At 34.9% G+C, this 20,117-nt stretch overlaps 1 protein-coding gene across 1 annotated transcript in view; it reads left to right on the top strand.

Annotated features, from left to right (window-relative positions):
- Window positions 1–2,806: 2,806 nt before the first annotated feature.
- LOC121370395 (apoptosis-stimulating of p53 protein 1-like) overlaps window positions 2,807–20,117 on the top strand; it is a 119,513-nt gene continuing 102,202 nt past the window's right edge. Inside the window, exon 1 of the mRNA XM_041495584.1 lies at window positions 2,807–2,848. Coding sequence (XP_041351518.1) covers window positions 2,822–2,848 — 27 coding nt within the window. The 5' untranslated portion in view covers window positions 2,807–2,821. The remainder of the gene's footprint in view (window positions 2,849–20,117) is intronic.

Here is a 20,117-nt window from a genome sequence, read left to right as displayed (position 1 = left end):
CATTGTGAATTTTAAACAGAGACTTTATTTTTATCATAATTTTTTCATTTTTTTTTACGGATGTTCAGACTTTTGCACTGGGTTATTCAAGATTTTATATTGAGAGGAGACACCCAATAAACCCCCACCATAGCTTGTTCTTTTTGGATAGTAAGACAGGCCAATTTATAAAGTGGAAGGAAGAAAGATGTGATTGGGAAGGGAGGTATAGACATGTCAATGGACTTTTTGTTGTAGAATAGCAGTGGATTTCTTCTGTTTGGACCGGGGGGGGGGGGGGGGGGACTATAGGTTTCATTGTCCATCCATCCATCTATCCACCCATCCATATGTCTGTCTGTCTGTCCATCCATCCACCCATCCATATGTCTGTCTGTCCATCCATCCACCTATCCATATGTCTGTCTGTCCATCCACCCACCCACCCATATGTCTGGCTGTCCATCCATCCACCTATCCATATGTCTGTCTGTATGTCCATCCATCCACCCATCCATATGTCTCTGTTCATCCATCCATATGTCTGTCTGTCCATCCATCCACCCATCCATATGTCTGTCTGCCCATTCATCCACCTATCCATATGTCTGTCTGTCCATCCATCCACCCATCCATATGTCTGTCTGTCCATCCATCCACCCATTCATATGTCTGTCTGTCCGTCCATCCACCTATCCATATGTCTGTCCATCCGTCCATCTTTCCTACATACAGTTTTCTGGATGTTTTTTCCACAATGTCACAAATTTTGTATATAGCTTTATCAAGTACTGTTACAGATCAAGTTTGACTTTCATAGAGATTTACCCTTTTTCACAGTTATGGCCCTTGATCTTAGGAGATAAGAAAATTAGTTGTGCCCGGTAGGGGACATGTATTGCTTTAGAAGTACTCTCAGAATGCTTGTTATTTGTGTGGTTCTCAACCATATGTCTGATGTATAATGTATAATGGTAAATTAAATGTGTTGGGTGTGTCGTGAAATAAAATATTTCGTCCTGTCCTTCTTGTTTAATGTTTTCTTCATATTTAGCTGATGTAAATACTTCATATCTTGACTCATACCTTACATCTGATTATGTTTTCCCCCATCCTAACCAGTGTCCAATGACTGGTATATTAAAGGCTGTGGTATGTGCTGTCATGTCTGTACAGAATGCATATAAAACATACCTTGTCACTGGCTTAGGAAGGTGCCAAAAATGGGGGGGGGGGGGGGGACACACACAAATATATATAAATACATTTAAAAATATATAAAAACCATCGTTGCTGCTACAAAGTGGGGGCACATACTCCCCTTTCCCACCCCCCACCCCCACTTCCTACGTCAGTGCTTGTTGTTAATTGAAAAATGTAGCAGATTTTCTCTTAGCTTACATGTTCTAAAATTACCAAATGTTTGACATACAATAGCTGATGATTAATAAATCAATGTGCTCTAGTGGTGTCGTTGAACAAAACAAACTTTAACTTTTACCTTACATCTACATACCGATTCAGAACCTGGATTTAGGTTACAGGAATCAGGTCTATAAACATGGCTGTATTTCTACTTGAACATATGTTCTTCCCTGCCATCATGATCATTGCTTCTCCAACTGACAACACGTAGTTATAAAATTACAAAAAAAACATGGGAAATTTAATACATGTATATATGTATGTACATGCATGCATGCCATCTCTCTGTTGGAACCGGTTACACCCAAGTATTAGGCATACTGCTATAACAGTATGTGTATATTTTCCATGTAATCACATTTCATGAAGTTTTTGATCTGTTAAGTCTGGGATGATTGGGAGTAACGTGATGAATGAACAAGTGAACTTGGCGTGTGCCAGCCAAACTCTTCAGCCAATCAGAGTTTGCCATGTGCTGAGTTAATCATCGGCAGGGAGTATAGTAGTCAAGTTAGGAAAAAACAAACTTGTATAGAGTTACCAAACTTACCTTCAACATTCTGTGGGCTTTATAGAACTACTCAGAGAAAAAGTATGCTGTATTCAAGAATGAGCTCATATGTGTGTGTCTGTGTTAAACATTTTAAATTGGAATTGTTTCTTATTTTAATTTGCTAATGTAAAAAGGTAAGTATGTGGAATGGTGTATCAAATGAGAAAAACAAATTTGAAATGCTAAAGACAAATCCAGAGGAACTGAAAGTTTGATGTTGGATTTTACTGGAAAGTTGTTAATGGACATTCATTTTTCAGTTAAGTGTTTGTAACAAGGAAGAAATTAGATTTTTTTAACGTTAAACTTAGTTCCATGGAGTTTTATTTGCACCTTTTTACTTCAAATAGATCTACGAAATGTTACAAACGTTGTTAAAAGAGGCTTGCATATATTTGTTACATTTTGGTTAGTAGTACAGTATATATATGGACATCAATCATAGGAAAATTAATTTACGTGATTCTGAGGATTTTGTGAATTTTCAAGTCATCCTAGTTCCAAATCATTGTATTTCGGTTAGTAGTATATACATGGACATCAATCCAGTATTTGGAATATTAATTCAACGGTTTCTGAGTATTTTGTTAATTATCAAGTAAATCCTAGTTCCAAATCATTATACATTGGTTCCAGTGGCGTGAAAGGCCGTGTGTACCTGGAGAATCAGTGTTAATCTGTTACTAAGCGTATCAGTCTGTGAGTTTTATCAAGTCTCTGACTAGGAGATGAGATCTCTTTGGAGGGCCTGCTGTTTGTGTTTTCGTTGATGGTGTCAGTAATTTCACTTGGAGTATCAATCACAGTGGGAGCTGTGGAGACTTGGTCTGCAACACTGGCCCTGTAGACGTACACACATACCATATGGCATGGAACTGGACACATGACTGGGTGAGTAAACAAATAAAACAGCTACTTCACAGGGCTCCATCACAGTGGAACAAATTTGGTTTCAGCTAACTTTCAGATATGTGAAGATTTCCAAGAAAATTACTAAAATGTGGTTAATTTAAAGAAGATTTTATGAGCTAGAGACTAAATGCTATAGCCAGTTTGTATAAAAAAATTGCAGTTGCTAATTTGGCAATGGACAGGGTGAGCCCTGCTTCATCTGCAAGGTTTAAGCTGTTGTTCGCCTAATTGTCAAATGAGAATTGAAGTTGAATTTGGTGAATGTAAATTGAATAATAAAAGAAACACAAATATATAAATAGATGTTTTTTCATGATAAAATTAATTCCGTAAATAGACTGTCAAAATGGAGCTAAAATGTTCACAAGACATCAAGAAATTAAAACTGAATAGTTTTAAATAAAGAAAACTAAATTAATATTTCTTTTGTTGTCCAGTATATTTCATTATTAAATCATAAAAAAGAGAGTTAATTAAAATGAAAAAAAATGAAAAATTCTATAAAGAGCTTTAATTTTTTATTTTTATTATTATTATTTTTATTATTTTTATTATTATTATTTTTATTATTATTATTATTTTTTTATTATTTTTTTTTTGCTGCTGCTGCTGCTAACTGAAACTAAAATTTAGCTTTGTATGTCTTGACCAAATTTCACCAAATTGCTACGCTTGAGGGTCTTAGCATCTAGTTGTTATCTTGTATCCCTCATGTATATTTATTGCATGCACAATATAGTACTGGAAGTTTTCTGTTCGGAGGTAATTGATTTGGTTAAAATTTAAATGAAGTTCAGTTCATATCAGAGGTTTAATGAATGTTTTAATTTATTAATTATATTTGAATATTTAAATATTACATAATAATGTATGTTATTTAGATGTTCAGATATTAATGAATACTGTATGATGTTTTAATATGTGCTTAGAGGTCATTCAATAATTATATAACACAAAATCTGGCATTTTTATAACCCCCTCATCCCATATAACATTTTGTAATGTTGAAACCCACCTCTCTAAAATTACATAATGCTTGACAACATCCCTCTACTTTTCCTTGCAATGTTTCTTAATTTGATCAACATTGGATTTTTAGTTTGTATAAATTTTATTTGGTTTCTTTTGGTATTAAATACTAAACAGAAAATAATGGATATGACTGGCTGCATTTGACTGGATGAATGAAAATGAGACATTGTTTTGATAACATTATGTAACTCTTGCCAATCACCCCCTCCCTCCCCCATAACACTTCTTAATGCATCCCATGACACCTACTCCCACTGGCCTGGAGCCTTATGTAATTACTGAATGGCCCATTAAAGTGAATTCACTTCACCTAGTACACTTAAGATGGATGCTCTATAAGGAATTTTAAAGAAAGTTTGTTTTGTTTAATGACACCACTAGAACATATTGATTTCTTAATCATCGTCTAATGGATGTCAAACATTTGGTCATTTTGACTTATAGTCTTAGAGAGGAAACTCCCTAAATTTTTCCATTAGTAGCAAGGATATTTTATATGCACCATCTTATAGACAGGATAGCACATTCCATGACCTTTGATATACCAGTTGTGGTGCACTGTCAGGAATGAGAAATAGCCCATTGGGCCCACCGACAGAGATCAATCCTAGACCGACTACACATCGAGCAAGTGCATTAACACTGGGCTACATCTAGGGATTAAAAAAAATAACCCAGATATTTGCAAAATGTTTCAGGATAAATAAAGTGGAATATGAATGTTTTCCTTATGCAAATGTCGAAGTATATGTACAAGTCTTTAAAATAAAAATGAAATTTTAAAAAACCCAATGGAAGGTTGTACAAGACTTTAAAAAAAAAAAATGAAAAAAAAAAAATAGGGAGGTTGTACAAGACTTTAAAATAGAAATAACATTTTAAAATCCAACAGGAGGTGTTGGCTAATTAGATGTACATGTATACTGTAGCTGTTTGTTAGACATTCTGGCTAAGATGTTGGCTCTGCTTTAAGGCAGTGCACTTAGATGAAAGCCGATCTGCACTTTGTTTATTGTTTTAGTTCTGAGGTAAAAATAAATCTGTCTTACCAGTAGTAACTGATTACCTGGCCTGTTGCTTAAATGGTTTTATCCCTGTCTGTCAAAGAGTGTTCGGCATTACATCTTGTTTGAATTTTATTTTGGAATTCCTACATTTGAATGTTTTGTACATGTAGGTTAGTGGTAAAAGAAAACTGCAAGTTTATACATTTATTATGATTGTTTAAAAAAATCAAATAATTATGATGACAGACATGTAAGATATTTATTATTCTGTAATTTATTAAGTGTGTGTGTGTGTGTGTGTGTGTGTGTGTGTTTGTGTTTGTGTGTGTGTATGTATGTGTATGTGTGTGTTTTGTGTTTGTGTGTATGTGTGTGTGTATTTGTTTGCATGCTTTCACCAAAGAACTGCTCAAGTATGCCTGTCATGGACACAACCTGACTTCAGCAGATAATTCTGTCCAAGACTTGGATGTTATAATTATTGAATGAATTATTTTATGGATTTGTTTCTTGCTTTCGAATACTCACATTTTGAAAATAATTTAAAAATGTAATTCCATTTCCTAAGTTTCACTTCACACAATCATAAATAAAATACTTTATTTCAAACAAATCTAAATTGCATATTCCAAAAGTCATTTAAGGAAAGATTTATGCCTGTTACCCTGCATTATTTTGATACATGTATAAAGAGAGAACCTTAACATAACCCCAAATCTAACTCTAACCCTAAAACTAACCCTAACAATACGTGGGTAACAGTTGGATATTTTACTTGTTTTAATTATGAATATTGTGTATAGTGTAAAAGGAATATTTTGTAAAAAATGTTTGTTTAAAATAGTACTGGTACACACATAGTCACAGCAAATGGTTTGCATGCTTGTATTTTTATTCATATATTCCCACACATTTGAAGGTAATCACAGGGCAAGTTACATTGTTTTATAAGTTCTAATAAAATTAGTAATTATAAACTACATTATATTTGATCACAGAGCAAGTTACTTTTGTTTTAAAATTCGTAATAGAATTATTCATTATAGAAAACAATTAAGCAAATGGTATATGCTGCATCAGAATTATATTATTTTCACTAGATGATATATGTAGACGGACTTGACCTGTGTAATGGTGAATACTGAAGAGTACAAGTTAACCATCATATATACTTACATTGCTAGGTTTTACTGAGTCCCCAACAGCTGCAAACATTCATGACACATGGTAGAAAATTTGAACTTAACAACGTAACAACGGCACTGACGGCAATTGCTATAGATCGGAGCATCACCAATGATACTTTTGTGCCGCTGGATAAAAGTTACTGCCATCGGTATAACTCCTCAATTATGGCAAAATGTATATACCTAGGCCTAGTTCCATGAAGCGATCTTAGTCTTAGATCACCATAAGTGCATAACTACCATATGCTCTGACGGTGATCTTAGCATTAAGATCGCTTTGTGGAATGGGGCCCTGGGCCCATATTTTCAAAGCCATCTTAGCACTACGAAATCATAAAACCATCATAGGCTATGATGTCACTATGGTGTGTGTTATAGTGATGTCATAGCCTACAATATATTTTTACAATTTCTTAGTACTAAGATTGCTTCAAAAATATGGGCCCAAGGCCTCGTTCAACAAAGCGATCTTAATGCTAAGATCACCTTATCTGCCAGCATTTAACATTTGTCTTATATCTACATACAGTAAAATAACCTTTCAGTCTTGTTAATATTTGCTGCAAAATTCACTTTAAAAAAAAAAAATGTTATAGGCAAGCTCAAAATTGCTATTGGTGAGCCTTTTCATGGGTGACAAATTCTTAAGTTTGAGCCATAGAATACAAAATTATAAATTAAAAACTAAGCATGTTCTGAGATATTACATGTGTACCAGATTAAACGCTGCTCTGATAGATACTTGTCAAAACAAGAGAGATAAAAAAAAACTAGTGTGTTGCAGTTTTAAAAATATATACATTACACATATATGCCTGGATAGAATATAATAGTTGATATCCCACTAGGATCAAATGAATTCCATAACCCAGCTAGGATCAAAGGAATGACAAAACAATGGTCTTGCATTCAATATGCCAAGTATATGCACCTACAATAAAAAACGCTGTCGGGGTCATCTAGAACTGCTTTATTCAACACATCAATCAAATGAGAGATAACTTAGCATTATAAGGTGCACATTACATTATTTAGCAAAAAAGTTGTTAGATCTAAGATGTAATTAATATTCTACATATTTAAACAAAATGAAATGAAATAATTGATCAAATTATAAGTGTTCAAACATTGTACATATAAAGAAGGAAGGAAATGTTTTATTTAACGACGCACTCAACACATTTTATTTATGGTTCTATGGCGTCAGACATATGGTTACGGACCACACAGATATATATAGAGAGGAAACGCGTTGTCGCCACTTAATGAGCTACTCTTTTCGATTAGCAGCAAGGGATCTTTTATATGCACCATCCCACAGACAGGATAGCACATATTGGTGGAAACTTGTTAATTCTCACTTTAAAAATCGTGGGAGTATAACACCGCTGCTTGTCGATGGTAACGTTATTGATAATCCTAAGGAGATAGCCAATGTTTTTAATGAATTCTTTATTAAACAATCTACTTTACACTGCCCGCAAGGAGAGCTTCCGACAGTAGACCTTACAGTTGATCCACTTATAGAAATAGAGCTAGTACAATCCGAAGTAGAAGATATCTTAAACACCCTTAATACATCCAAATCATCCGGCCCCGACTTTATTAGCAATAGATTACTTAAGTTACTAGCTAAAGAACTTTCATACCCTCTAACATGCTTGTTTAATCTATCATTACACCATTCCATTTTCCCCTCAGATTGGAAACTTGTTAACGTAAATCCTATTCATAAAAAGGGTAGTATTCATGAACCAAGTAATTATAGACCCATTTCACTTACAAGTAATCTCTCCAAACTTTTCGAAAAATGCATTTTTAAGCACATTTTCAATTTCTTTAGAATAAATAACACCATAACAAAATTCCAGTCTGGCTTTATTCCTGGTGATTCAACTGTTAACCAACTAATTGATTTTTATCATTTTATTTGTCATTCTATGGATGAAGGGAAAGAAGTTAGAGCAGTATTTTGCGATATAAGCAAAGCATTTGATCGAGTTTGGCATACGGGTCTGATCTATAAATTAGAAACTGTTGGGATTTCGGGAAAAACTCTTATTATGGTTTGAAAGCTATTTATCTGATCGAAGACAATGTGTAGTACTACAAAACCATTTCTCTCATACTAAACCCATTTCCGCAGGTGTTCCGCAAGGTTCTGTTCTTGGTCCTATTTTGTTTTTTTGGTATATATAAATGATATTGTTAACGAGATTACTTCAAATATTAGATTGTTCGCTGATGATACCTCATTATTTATTACTGTTGAAAATCCTGAACTATGTTGTAATATTTTAAACTCTGACTTAGAGCATATTAACAAGTGGGCTAAACGGTGGCTTGTTAAGTTCAGTCCCGAAAAAAACGAAACCTTGTTGTTTAGCCGAAAAATTAAAACCCCCAGCAATCCTAAGTTATTTTTAGACAACATACAAGTATCAGAGGTTGATGTCCATAAACACTTGGGCCTTACATTCCAGAAATCTGCGGAATGGGATTTCCATATACAAAATATTGTAAGTAAGGCCAGTAAAATGGTAAATTGTCTTCGATCCTTTAAATATAGATTATCTAGAAAATCATTAGTAAAAATCTATAGATCATTTATTCTTCCCATTTTTGATTATGCCGATATTCTTTGGGATAATTGTAGTCTCCAACAGGCATACAATCTTGAAAATATACACTTGGACGCTTTACGTACAATTTGTGGTTCTGTTCGGGGAACATCTCATGAGTTACTATATAGCGAAACTGGTTTTATATCTTTATCAGAAAGGAGAAGTCGCCATAAACTATGTATGATGTATAAACTTTCTAATAACTTGCTCCCCACATTCTTGACATTACAGTTACCACGCCCCATTTCTGCAAAAACCCCATATTACACTCGTAATGTAGATCGCCTCCTTACATACTTTTGTCGAACTAAACTTTTTAAGTTTAATGTTAAGTTTAATATTTGAATTGTTTTTCACTTTATTTATGTGCTTTTAGCCATTAAAGTTCAAGCATGCTGTCCTGGACACTTAATACCACAGGTTTTTGGACAGTGGGGTTAATGGTTATTAGTGGTGTGAGAAGTTATTAATGAGAGAGTAGTTGATGTTGTGATCGCTGAGCTCTTACAACACACTCTGGGAGGAAGCCAGTACTGGGATATGAACCCAGTACTATTGGCCTTAAGGCTTGATCACTGTTGATGTTGTTTATACTTATTTTAATGCTTATAACCACTGGCATAACCACTACACCACTGAAGACAGTTGATCACTGTGCCACAAAGAAAAAGGTTTGGTTTGTTTAATGACTACTGAACACATTGATTTTATTAATCATCGGCTCTTGGATGTCAAACATTTAGTAATTTTGACATATAGTCTTAGAGAGGAAACCCACTACATTTTTCTATTAGTAGCAAGGGATCTTTTATATGCACCATCCCACAGACAGAATAGCGCATGCCACAGCCTTTGATATACCAGTCATGGTGCACTGGCTGGAACGAGAAATAGCCCAATGGGTCCACGGACGGGGATCGATCCCAGACCAACCATGCATCAAGTGAATGCTTTATCACTAGGCTACGTCCCGCCCTTTTACTATGCCATAAAGGCAATGTTTCAAATTTTGACTTTCAGTTTATGGGTTGATATCCAGTACATTTCCATAACAGATAACAAATAACTGCAGATCTGTTCCAGGATGCAGCTGCAAAAATGAAATAACTGTTCTTCTTTCTTTTTTCCCCCCACATTTATCAAACAGAGGTTCAAGTACCATGTTCTGGTTAATGGATTAGTGTGAGATGAAGCATTTTGTGTTACACATGCTGCTCTTGCTGATTAGCAGCAAGCGAAAGTTTGAAAGATAGTTTTGGGCTTCATTGTATAGATATTTATAAATTTGTAAACATTTGTGATAGTGGATTCGTGTTTCCATTGTCATCCATTTTAACTGTTTAAATAGTGGGGCAGATGGAGTAATAGGATCTACATCTAATATCATCCTTGCAGCTCTCTTTTGCGGTTTCAAAGGCCAAGTATGAAACGAAATCATGCCACTTGAAATTTTACCCAGGTCCAGCTACCCCTTTCAGTTGTAGACTTCAGTGTAATTAACACTAAATAGGCGGCCTTGACATACCACATCTAAATACTAGTATCAGACAGACTACATAACAATAGAACAGATTATATATTTATTCAAGGGGGTCAACACAGAAAACAAGTCTCAACATTTCGCAATACGAAGACAGTTGACATTTAAATTTTAATAGTTATTTACAAATAAATCTAAGTTCCCTTTTAATTAACACCTCCCCATCACAGCAATGTTCACCAATACTAAATGAGATTGAGATATCCGCTAGCTCTTCTCAAAACATGGAAAAAAAACCTCCCTATTATAGTCTAACGGCACCCTTTTCGTTAGCTTCATTTTGCTAATTCAGAAAGCAGATTCCTTGACACGCTGCCCTAGATGGATAAACTCCCAACCCTCTCAAAATGTGCTAGTGTCATCGTTGGGAAAGGAATTTCCTTTAGCCAAATACAGCCATTTAATTAATTAATCTCTTCCCCACCCATAATAATATTTAAATACATTCTAATGATTTGGAAGCAAGCATAAATTCAATCAAAAAAACATCATACAGAACAAAACAAGACTTACTTGTTTGAAACCCAAAAACCAAGTAAAGGATAATGCCTCAGCCCAATCTGCACGGACTTTCATAACCCTTAAACCCGATTGGTCAGATAATAACAAAGCCCGTAACCTACCGACAACCCCCGAGTAATTTTTCACCACAATATAAATTAGACTGGTCTCATACCATACTTTATAACATGCACAACGTAACGTTCCTGGCATTCCCTTATTAGTAAGGTTAATATTAGAGATTAATGTAATTAATAAGAAGAAGAATAACAAGAAGAACCAAATAAAAATAATAACCAAGGAAATATGAAATGATAGATCGACAGAAAACCAGGAACGCTACAGTATGTGCTATCCTGTATGGGATGGTGCATATAAAAGATCCTTTGCTGCCAATTATAAAGAGTAGCCCATGAAGTGGCGACAGCGGGTTTCTCCTTCAATATCTGTGTAGTCCTTAACCATATGTCTGATGCCATATAACCATAAATAAAATGTGTTGAGTGCTTCATTAAATAAAACATTTCCTTCCTTCTTCCTTGATATTCAAGTCATGGTTCCCGTGTATTATATAACACGGAGACTTGTTAGGAAAGATGGAACGGAATGTAGCCCAGTGGTAAAGTGCTTGCCTGATCTGCAGTCAGTCTACGATCCATCCTCAATGGTGGGCCCATTGGGCTATTTCTCGCTAGAGCCAGTGGACCACAACTATATCAAAGACCATGCTATGTGCTGTTCTGTCTGGGATAGTGCATATAACAGATTACTCTAAAATTTATTGAAAACCTGTTATATGTAATACATCAAGGTCATGTTGACCACCTGTCCTTTATATTCACCCTGGTTGGGGACAGGTCTTACTGTAACGGGGTTTTTGTAAATAAAAAAAATAAAAAAATAAAAAGATCCTAATGAAATTTTTTAGTGGGTTTCCTCTCTGAGAATGCATTTCAAAATAACCAAATGTTTGACATACTGATAAGTAATAAATCAAAGTGCTCTAATGGTGTTGTTAAACAAAACAAAATTTTGCTTTACTTTGTTACCAATATAAGGAACCTGTGTTTTAAAGTGGCATTGCTGGGCACTGCTGTTGTTAATGTGAAGTGGAACAACAGATGGTCAGACAACTGATGGTTACACTTGAGAGACAGATGTTGTACCCATTATCAGCACTTATTCTGGGTCTGGCGGTCTTTGATCTATTCATCCTATTGTTGCTAGGATTATCTCTGTGGTCTTGTCTCGTCTTATGGTCATCACATTTGAAAGGGTTTCACCTTTTAATTGAATTAGCTAAAGTTATGGTTACCGGTAATATTTTAATTTCTAAAAGTAAAAAATTGCAAAAAATAAAACATCAATGAAAAGGGGTTTGTTCTTTCACCAAAACACCCAAAACTATAGTCTTTTCACCCATGATTTTCTTTCTGACATTGTTCTACATATTATCATAATATTCCTTACCCCTTAAAATATAGGTTTAGATCCTAAAATATTCATCCTAAGTGATTTAGAACCAAAATTATGGCCAGTTCTTTAACATATATGGCTATTATGGCAGCCATCTTGGATTTTTACAGGAAGTGGTGAATGAAAAAATTGAAAACATAATTTTTTTCTTAATTATTTATATTCCTAGAAGTGAAAAATCAATGTTTTTTATTTGTGCATTCAATTCAGATGGAATTCTCTCAGAACAGTTGTTGGGTCCCCATAGAGTTTTATAAAATTCAGGAAGATTTCGTATCGCTCAACTAGAACTCCCAACATGCCTTGCAGCGTCTTCTGTCGACATGCCAGCATCAAGCATGCCAATCACCCGTTCGCATAAATTATTGGGTATTCTTGGCATACTAAAAATGCTATAATGTAAAAAAACTTAATTTTTTTTACAAATCTTGAAGCGTTTTCATTCACTTGACAACAATGTCAGTAAGACAAGTAAAACAAATTGACAGAATACTACACGGGACATGTCGAACCATGCATGCACGTGCAAATTGAATTTCATGTTGTTGACGATTAACGGTGCAAAAATAATCGATAAAATTCATGAATCCTGATAATACAGCTCAAGGCTAATACTACCTATATAATTTCATTACACAATGAATTCTTTAACACAATAAATACTATATGTACAAATCGGAAGTTTCTTTTTTTGTTCAGTATATATACAGTGTAAACCCGTCAAAACAGAAACCACTGTAACAGGTCACAATATTTCATGAGAACCATTGTTCTGTTTGCGTTTCGGTTACACAACTTTAAAGTCACGAGAACCGCCAATCGGTTATGTGGTGAACAATTACATTCTAAAATTGAAAGTACCATATGTCAGTAATGAAAGTAAAAATCAGTTTATGTTTTTGAAGCACCAATTTAGCACAGAACCTTAGTTCAAGTGTTTAAGGATTAGGTAGGCCTAACTCATCGGTTACACTTGTTCCAGCCAGTGCACCACAGCTGGCATATCAAAGTCTGTGGTATGTACTACCCTGTCTGTGGGATGGTGCATATAAAAGATCCTTTGCTGCCAATCGAAAAGAGTAGCCCATGAAGTGGTGACAGCAGGTTTCCTCTCTCAATATCTGTGTGATCCTTAACCATATGTCTGACGCCATATAACCATAAATAAAATGTGTTGAGTGCATTGTTAAATAAAACATTTCCTTCCTTCAAAGGTTACATGAACTATATTCACATATCCAAATAATCGGTTACATAAGTAAAACTCACGTGAACTGACTTCTGGTTACGTAAGATTTTGAAATATTGTCCCCTGCTGTAAACTGAAATTGCCGTAAGACCAGACATTTTTCATGGTGCCTTTTTAAATGTCAGTACAGAAAACAACCTGTCTAAACTGAACACCCCTTCCAATCAGACTTTTTACTTGGTTCCATGGGTGTCTGATTTAGAGGGGTTCCACTGTATTTATATATATATATATATATATATATATATTTCTTTTTCTTTTTTTCTTTTTTTTTTTGATTTTTTCTTTTTTGTTAAATATTACAAAACAATATGTGCACAGCTAATTAACATTCCAGGCTACAGATTTTCGAAGCTATCTAACACTTTGATAGCTTTGAAAATATGGGCCCTGGCTTTGAAAAATTAAATTAAAAAAATTAAGAACATTTTGCTGTTATTTAGGAATTTTCACTCAAAAGAATGCTGCAGAAAGGTGTTGTCTTGATTTACACCATTACTGGTACTGATATCTCCTTGGCATATTACCCAGTAACATGTAGCTGTCAAATTCAGAGATAGCTGGTTGGTGGTATAGATTAAGTGGTATATCCAAGAACAGATAATTGTGCCTTTTTTCCCCCCTCCTCAGCTAACATGCTGTTCTTGTCTATATGCTATTTAGTTACTTTTTATGTGTCTGGCTCAAAGAATGATGCGAGGAAGTGAAAATTGATCGGTTGGTATATTTACACAAATAGCTGTGATTGCCAATGGTTCCATTAGTTTCTACGGGAACAACTGATCTGTGAAACTGCCAATTATTATTAGCCACATAAAACAGTGAATGTTGAACCTTGCCACCCATTGGTCATGATAGAGGTGGGAAGCATCTCAGTTACATTCCTAGCAGAGAACAAAATTGTTTTTGTGTAAACATGTATATTATCACATTGTTAGTTATATTACTGTAAACACTGAACATACGTATGGTAACTATGGCAAAAGTCCAGGAAAAAGAGAAGTTGTACAGAGTTTTGGGATATTATGTTAGAATTTTACCACGGCAATGATGGCAAATGCCATGGTTGTCCTTTTTACTTGCCGTTCAGATCAGATCTTGTCGGTGGAAACAAACATACTGTGCATGGTGCCCTACCTGCTTTACCACGAAACCTTCTCATACATTCCATATTGTATTAATAAGGCATCTGAATAATTTTTGTCTGAGAAAACTTGATAGAAAGTGAAATTCCTTGGTGCCCTGATATCCATTATTAGACCAGAGGTATTACTTATTGTGCCCCCAAAATTAAAATTTGACTCCTGCAATTACAAATTGAATGTCTTCTAGTTGATTTTTGACCACTGATTCTGATGGTAAGATGGACTTTCATTGACTTGAATTTGGGTTACTATGAACAAAGTCACTGTATCTCACTGTATATTAACACCTGACACATACAAAGACATGAAGATATAACATATTTTCTGCATTCAATAAAGGGTTATACGTTAATGTTAGGAAACCCATTTCCAGTACATGGGCCATTTGCAACAAGTGATCTGGATAGCACATTGCACAGCCTTTGATATTCTAGTTATGAGGCACTGGTTGGTGTGTGCGTCGGGGCAGTATGTGACTTATTGCTAGACCTGGGGCAGGATTTACCTCAGTCGGTTGAGCCTGAGGTGCATGCATCGCAGGATTAAACTGATTCGGGATTTTTTCATTCCAACTAGTGCACCACAACTGGTCAGTTGCCGTGGTATGTTTTTTTCTGTCCGTGAGAAAATGCATATAAAAGATCCCTTGCGGCTAATGGAAAAATGTAGCGGGTTTCCTCTGATGACTACGTGTCAGAATTACCAAATGTTTGACATCCAATAGCCGATGATTAATCACTGGCGTAGGAAGTGGTTTATATTTACTTTATATTAGTGTAAAAGTGTGCGCGCCCCCCCCCCCCCCCCCCCCACTTTTGGCACCTTCCTATACTCGTGTTAATTAATCAATGTGCTCTAGTGGTGTCGTTAAACAAAACAAACTTTTTACACCTCTCTGCTGAGTCTAGTGATGCATTCATGAACCCAGTACTTGAAATGGGAATGGTCAACATTTTAACATGCCCCATCAACCAAAGGTTGAGGCACATACCTAGTGAGCCTAACCTCTGGAAAGCCAGGGGCAGTTTCATTCTTTATTTTTGTGTCTTTGTACATGTATAAACCATTAAAACTGATTCCGTTAGAAGTACATATTTCTGTTGGAGATATCAATAAGTAATTTGAAGAATTCTCTAATTCAAGTGTTTCTATAAACAGAGCCTCTAATCAATAATTATAAAAATAACCAGACGTGCACACACACACACAAACTGTACAACCTACCGGCTAAGTGGCTTTAATCTATAACATGTATATCATTTGCATGGAAAACTAACCTTATGTGCTAACTCCCACAATAGCCTGATCTCTGGCTATAATGAGACTTAATCTATTTGAGTAATGTTGAGGCTCTGTGATTTCCCATATACTGTTACATGGAGGAGTAAACAGAAAAATGTGCTGGCTACATGACTTGGATTAGGTGGGGTGACTGATAATACTGAAGAGATAGGACATATTGTTTAGACAGTATCAACCTCTGTATACTTTGTGTCAGTTTGTCGGCTTTGTCGGCTGTCGGGGTCGAGAGTCCTGTTGGTGATCAGACAGTTCGATGGAACAGATTGCTGCCGGTGATAATAATAGGAATGACATTATCACTCTATTGTTCCGTTCAATTGATTTATACCCTATCTGTGTTACTGCGGGACTTCTGTGACAATCTTTTTAAAAAAAATTGTCTGTTTGTTTGGAAGTAATATTGGAGAAGTTATACTCTATCTATGTCACTGTGGGCTGAATGTGACAATTGTTTTTAAAAAGGTCTGCATGTTTGAAAGTAATATTTGAGAAGTTATATTTTTCTATGTCACTGTGGGCCTTATGTGACAATTGTTTTTAAAAAGGTCTGCATGTTTGGAAGTAATATTGGAGAAGTTATACTCTATCTATGTCACTGTGGGCTGAATGTGACAATTGTTTTCAAGAAAGATTTGCATGTTTGGAAGTAATATTTGAGAATTTATACTCAACCAGTGTCACTGTGGGCCCTATGTGACAATTGTTTTTAAAAAGGTCTGCATGTTTCAAAGTAATATTGGAGAATTTATACTCTATCTATGTTACTGTGGGTTTTCTGTGTGAATTCGTTTTATAAATCATTCATGTTTGGAAGTAAAATTGGAAAATTTGTTACAGTACTCCTTCTGTGAGGATCTTAAAGACTTTCACATTTAGAAGTAAAAGTGGACAAATTCTTAAATGTACTTTGCTGTTGTGTCAAGACGTAAAAAACCCTCGGTAAGTCCATATAAAAAAAAAATTGTCTAATATTATTACGTAAAAGGGTTTTTAGTGTAGTAATGAAAATGTTTACAAACAGGAAACCTATTATCATTGACAACTTTGTCAGCAATTCTATTTGTATTTATTATATATGTACAAATGTACATGTACATTTATTTTATAACTTGCCCATAGTATCCTTGTCATAAACCCATAAAATGTTATTTTAGAAATGTTATAGAGTAAATGTAATTTTTTAAATATGTAATACATTGTATATCAACCTCATCTAGTTTATAATCAAATAATCGTCTAGATTATAATCAGTACACTATTTGTCTCGGCAAAATTTAATTAACAGAGACGCTTTTGTTATTTTCCAAATTAAAATACACTGGTGATGAATCCTTTATATATATTTATTTCTGTGAAACCAATGACATGGTTTGACACCTAAATAACTGATGTATTTTTCGTGCTGGGGTGTCGTTAAACATCTATTCTATTCTATTCCAATGACATGGTGCATCAAGTCTGCCTTGAAGTAGGTTTCACTACACATTATATTCATGAATATAAGATACTCCTTAATGTTTCCCATTGGTGAACCCATTGGACTATTTCTCGTTCCAGCCAGTGCTCCACAACTGGTGTAACAAAGGCCATGGTATGTATTATCCTGTCTGTGGGATGGTGCATGTAAAAGATCCCTTGCTGCTAATCGGAAAGAGTGGCCCATGAAGTGGCAACAGCGGGTTTCCTCTCTCAGTATATGTGTGGTCCGTAACCATATGACGCCATATAACCGTAAATAAAATGTGTTGAGTGCGTTGTTAAATAAACTATTTCCTTCTTTCCTTATTCTAAGTCTAAAACTAACCCAAACCCTAATGTTCAAACTGAACAAAAAAACTGGGATCTAGTATTTAGGATACAATGAAATTATATTGCAGCCAAAATATTTTGTGTGGGACATCTATAGTGGGTTTTTTTTAGGTGTTTATTTTTTAGGGTTTTTTGGGGGGTTTTCATTTTGTCATTAATGAATATGTTATGTGTATGACTGGATTATAATTTGTGCAATGGGATGAATTAACTGTTTTGGATCCACTGCTGATGATCCTGCAACCACTGGGGAAGGTGCTGTCTCATAAATAAAGCTATTGGTCTTTATTGCAAAGAGAACAATAGTGACACATTTAAATTGATGGTTGAAGTTAAAGTTTATTTGGTTTAACGACACCACTAGAGCACATTGATTTATTGATCATCGGCTATTGGATGTCAAACATTTGATAATTCTGACATATAGTCTTTGAGGGGAAACCCGTTACATTTTTCCATAAGTAGCGAGGGATCTTTTATGTGCACTTTCTCACAGACCACAGCCTTTAATATACCAGTTGTGGTGCACTGGTTGGGATGGGGGAAAACCCTATCTGAGAATGGGTTCACTGAGTTGATTCGATCCTATGACGCAAGCATCTCAGGCGAGCGCTGTACTGACTGAGCTAGATCGTAGATGAAAAAACAGTTAACGCATGTAATGTTAACTTTTGGCAAGATTGTCTAATATTATTACGTAAAAGGGTTTTTAGTGTAGTAATGAAAATGTTTACAAACAGGAAACCTATTATCATTGACAACTTTGTCAGCAATTCTATTTGTATTTATTATATATGTACAAATGTACATGTACATTTATTTTATAACTTGCCCATAGTATCCTTGTCATAAACCCATAAAATGTTATTTTAGAAATGTTATAGAGTAAATGTAATTTTTTAAATATGTAATACATTGTATATCAACCTCATCTAGTTTATAATCAAATAATCGTCTAGATTATAATCAGTACACTATTTGTCTCGGCAAAATTTAATTAACAGAGACGCTTTTGTTATTTTCCAAATTAAAATACACTGGTGATGAATCCTTTATATATATTTATTTCTGTGAAACCAATGACATGGTTTGACACCTAAATAACTGATGTATTTTTCGTGCTGGGGTGTCGTTAAACATCTATTCTATTCTATTCCAATGACATGGTGCATCAAGTCTGCCTTGAAGTAGGTTTCACTACACATTATATTCATGAATATAAGATACTCCTTAATGTTTCCCGTTGGTGAACCCATTGGACTATTTCTCGTTCCAGCCAGTGCTCCACAACTGGTGTAACAAAGGCCATGGTATGTATTATCCTGTCTGTGGGATGGTGCATGTAAAAGATCCCTTGCTGCTAATCGGAAAGAGTGGCCCATGAAGTGGCAACAGCGGGTTTCCTCTCTCAGTATATGTGTGGTCCGTAACCATATGACGCCATATAACCGTAAATAAAATGTGTTGAGTGCGTTGTTAAATAAACTATTTCCTTCTTTCCTTATTCTAAGTCTAAAACTAACCCAAACCCTAATGTTCAAACTGAACAAAAAAACTGGGATCTAGTATTTAGGATACAATGAAATTATATTGCAGCCAAAATATTTTGTGTGGGACATCTATAGTGGGGTTTTTTTAGGTGTTTATTTTTTAGGGTTTTTTGGGGGGTTTTCATTTTGTCATTTCATGGAATGGAAGAACATTCACAGGATAAAAAAGTATAGGAATTTTACAGATTCACTTTCTGTGTATTATTTTATAATTTTATCGAAGAATAAAATATCTATGAAATGAAATAAAAGTAATCAGTTTAGCCATATCCAGGTGACTGTCCTTTTTTGAATCTTCATTTTTGTTCAGAAATATTTCAGTCTGAAAATTCAAGTCCTTAATGTCATTTTGATGTTCAGATTTAAAAAAAAAAAAAACCTGGTGTTTGATTTTCTTAAATACTTTAAGAATGAAATATTTATAAAATGAAATATCTATAGAATTATATCAAGTAATCATTTTAGTAAAATCTAACATGGCTGTGCTTTTTTCAATCTTCCTAAATGAGCACCTATCACAAGCATATTTATTTGAAGTTTTGATATACAGCTACCAGTGAAGTTGGTACAAGTGGGCCACTAGTAAGCTGGTGTACAAACACCATATCATGTTAAGTGTATTATGTGTGCAGGTATATTTACCTTTCCTACTTGATAGCAAGATAGCTGGCCTGCTGTTGACTTGGCCAGATGGTTGCGAGATAGACAAGTATTCCACGCCACTATCTTGTTGTCGTATTAGTAAAGATGGGTAAAGAATGGTGGGATCAGTTACTCCCATGGAGAAACACTTCTGTATTCCCTCCCTGCCCCACCACGCTTCAGT

This window comes from Gigantopelta aegis, chromosome 4 (assembly GCF_016097555.1).
Source record: "Gigantopelta aegis isolate Gae_Host chromosome 4, Gae_host_genome, whole genome shotgun sequence".
In the NCBI taxonomy this organism is placed as follows: domain Eukaryota; kingdom Metazoa; phylum Mollusca; class Gastropoda; order Neomphalida; family Peltospiridae; genus Gigantopelta; species Gigantopelta aegis.
Note: the sequence above shows the minus strand (reverse complement) of the source record. Positions and strands in the feature narration are given on the sequence as shown.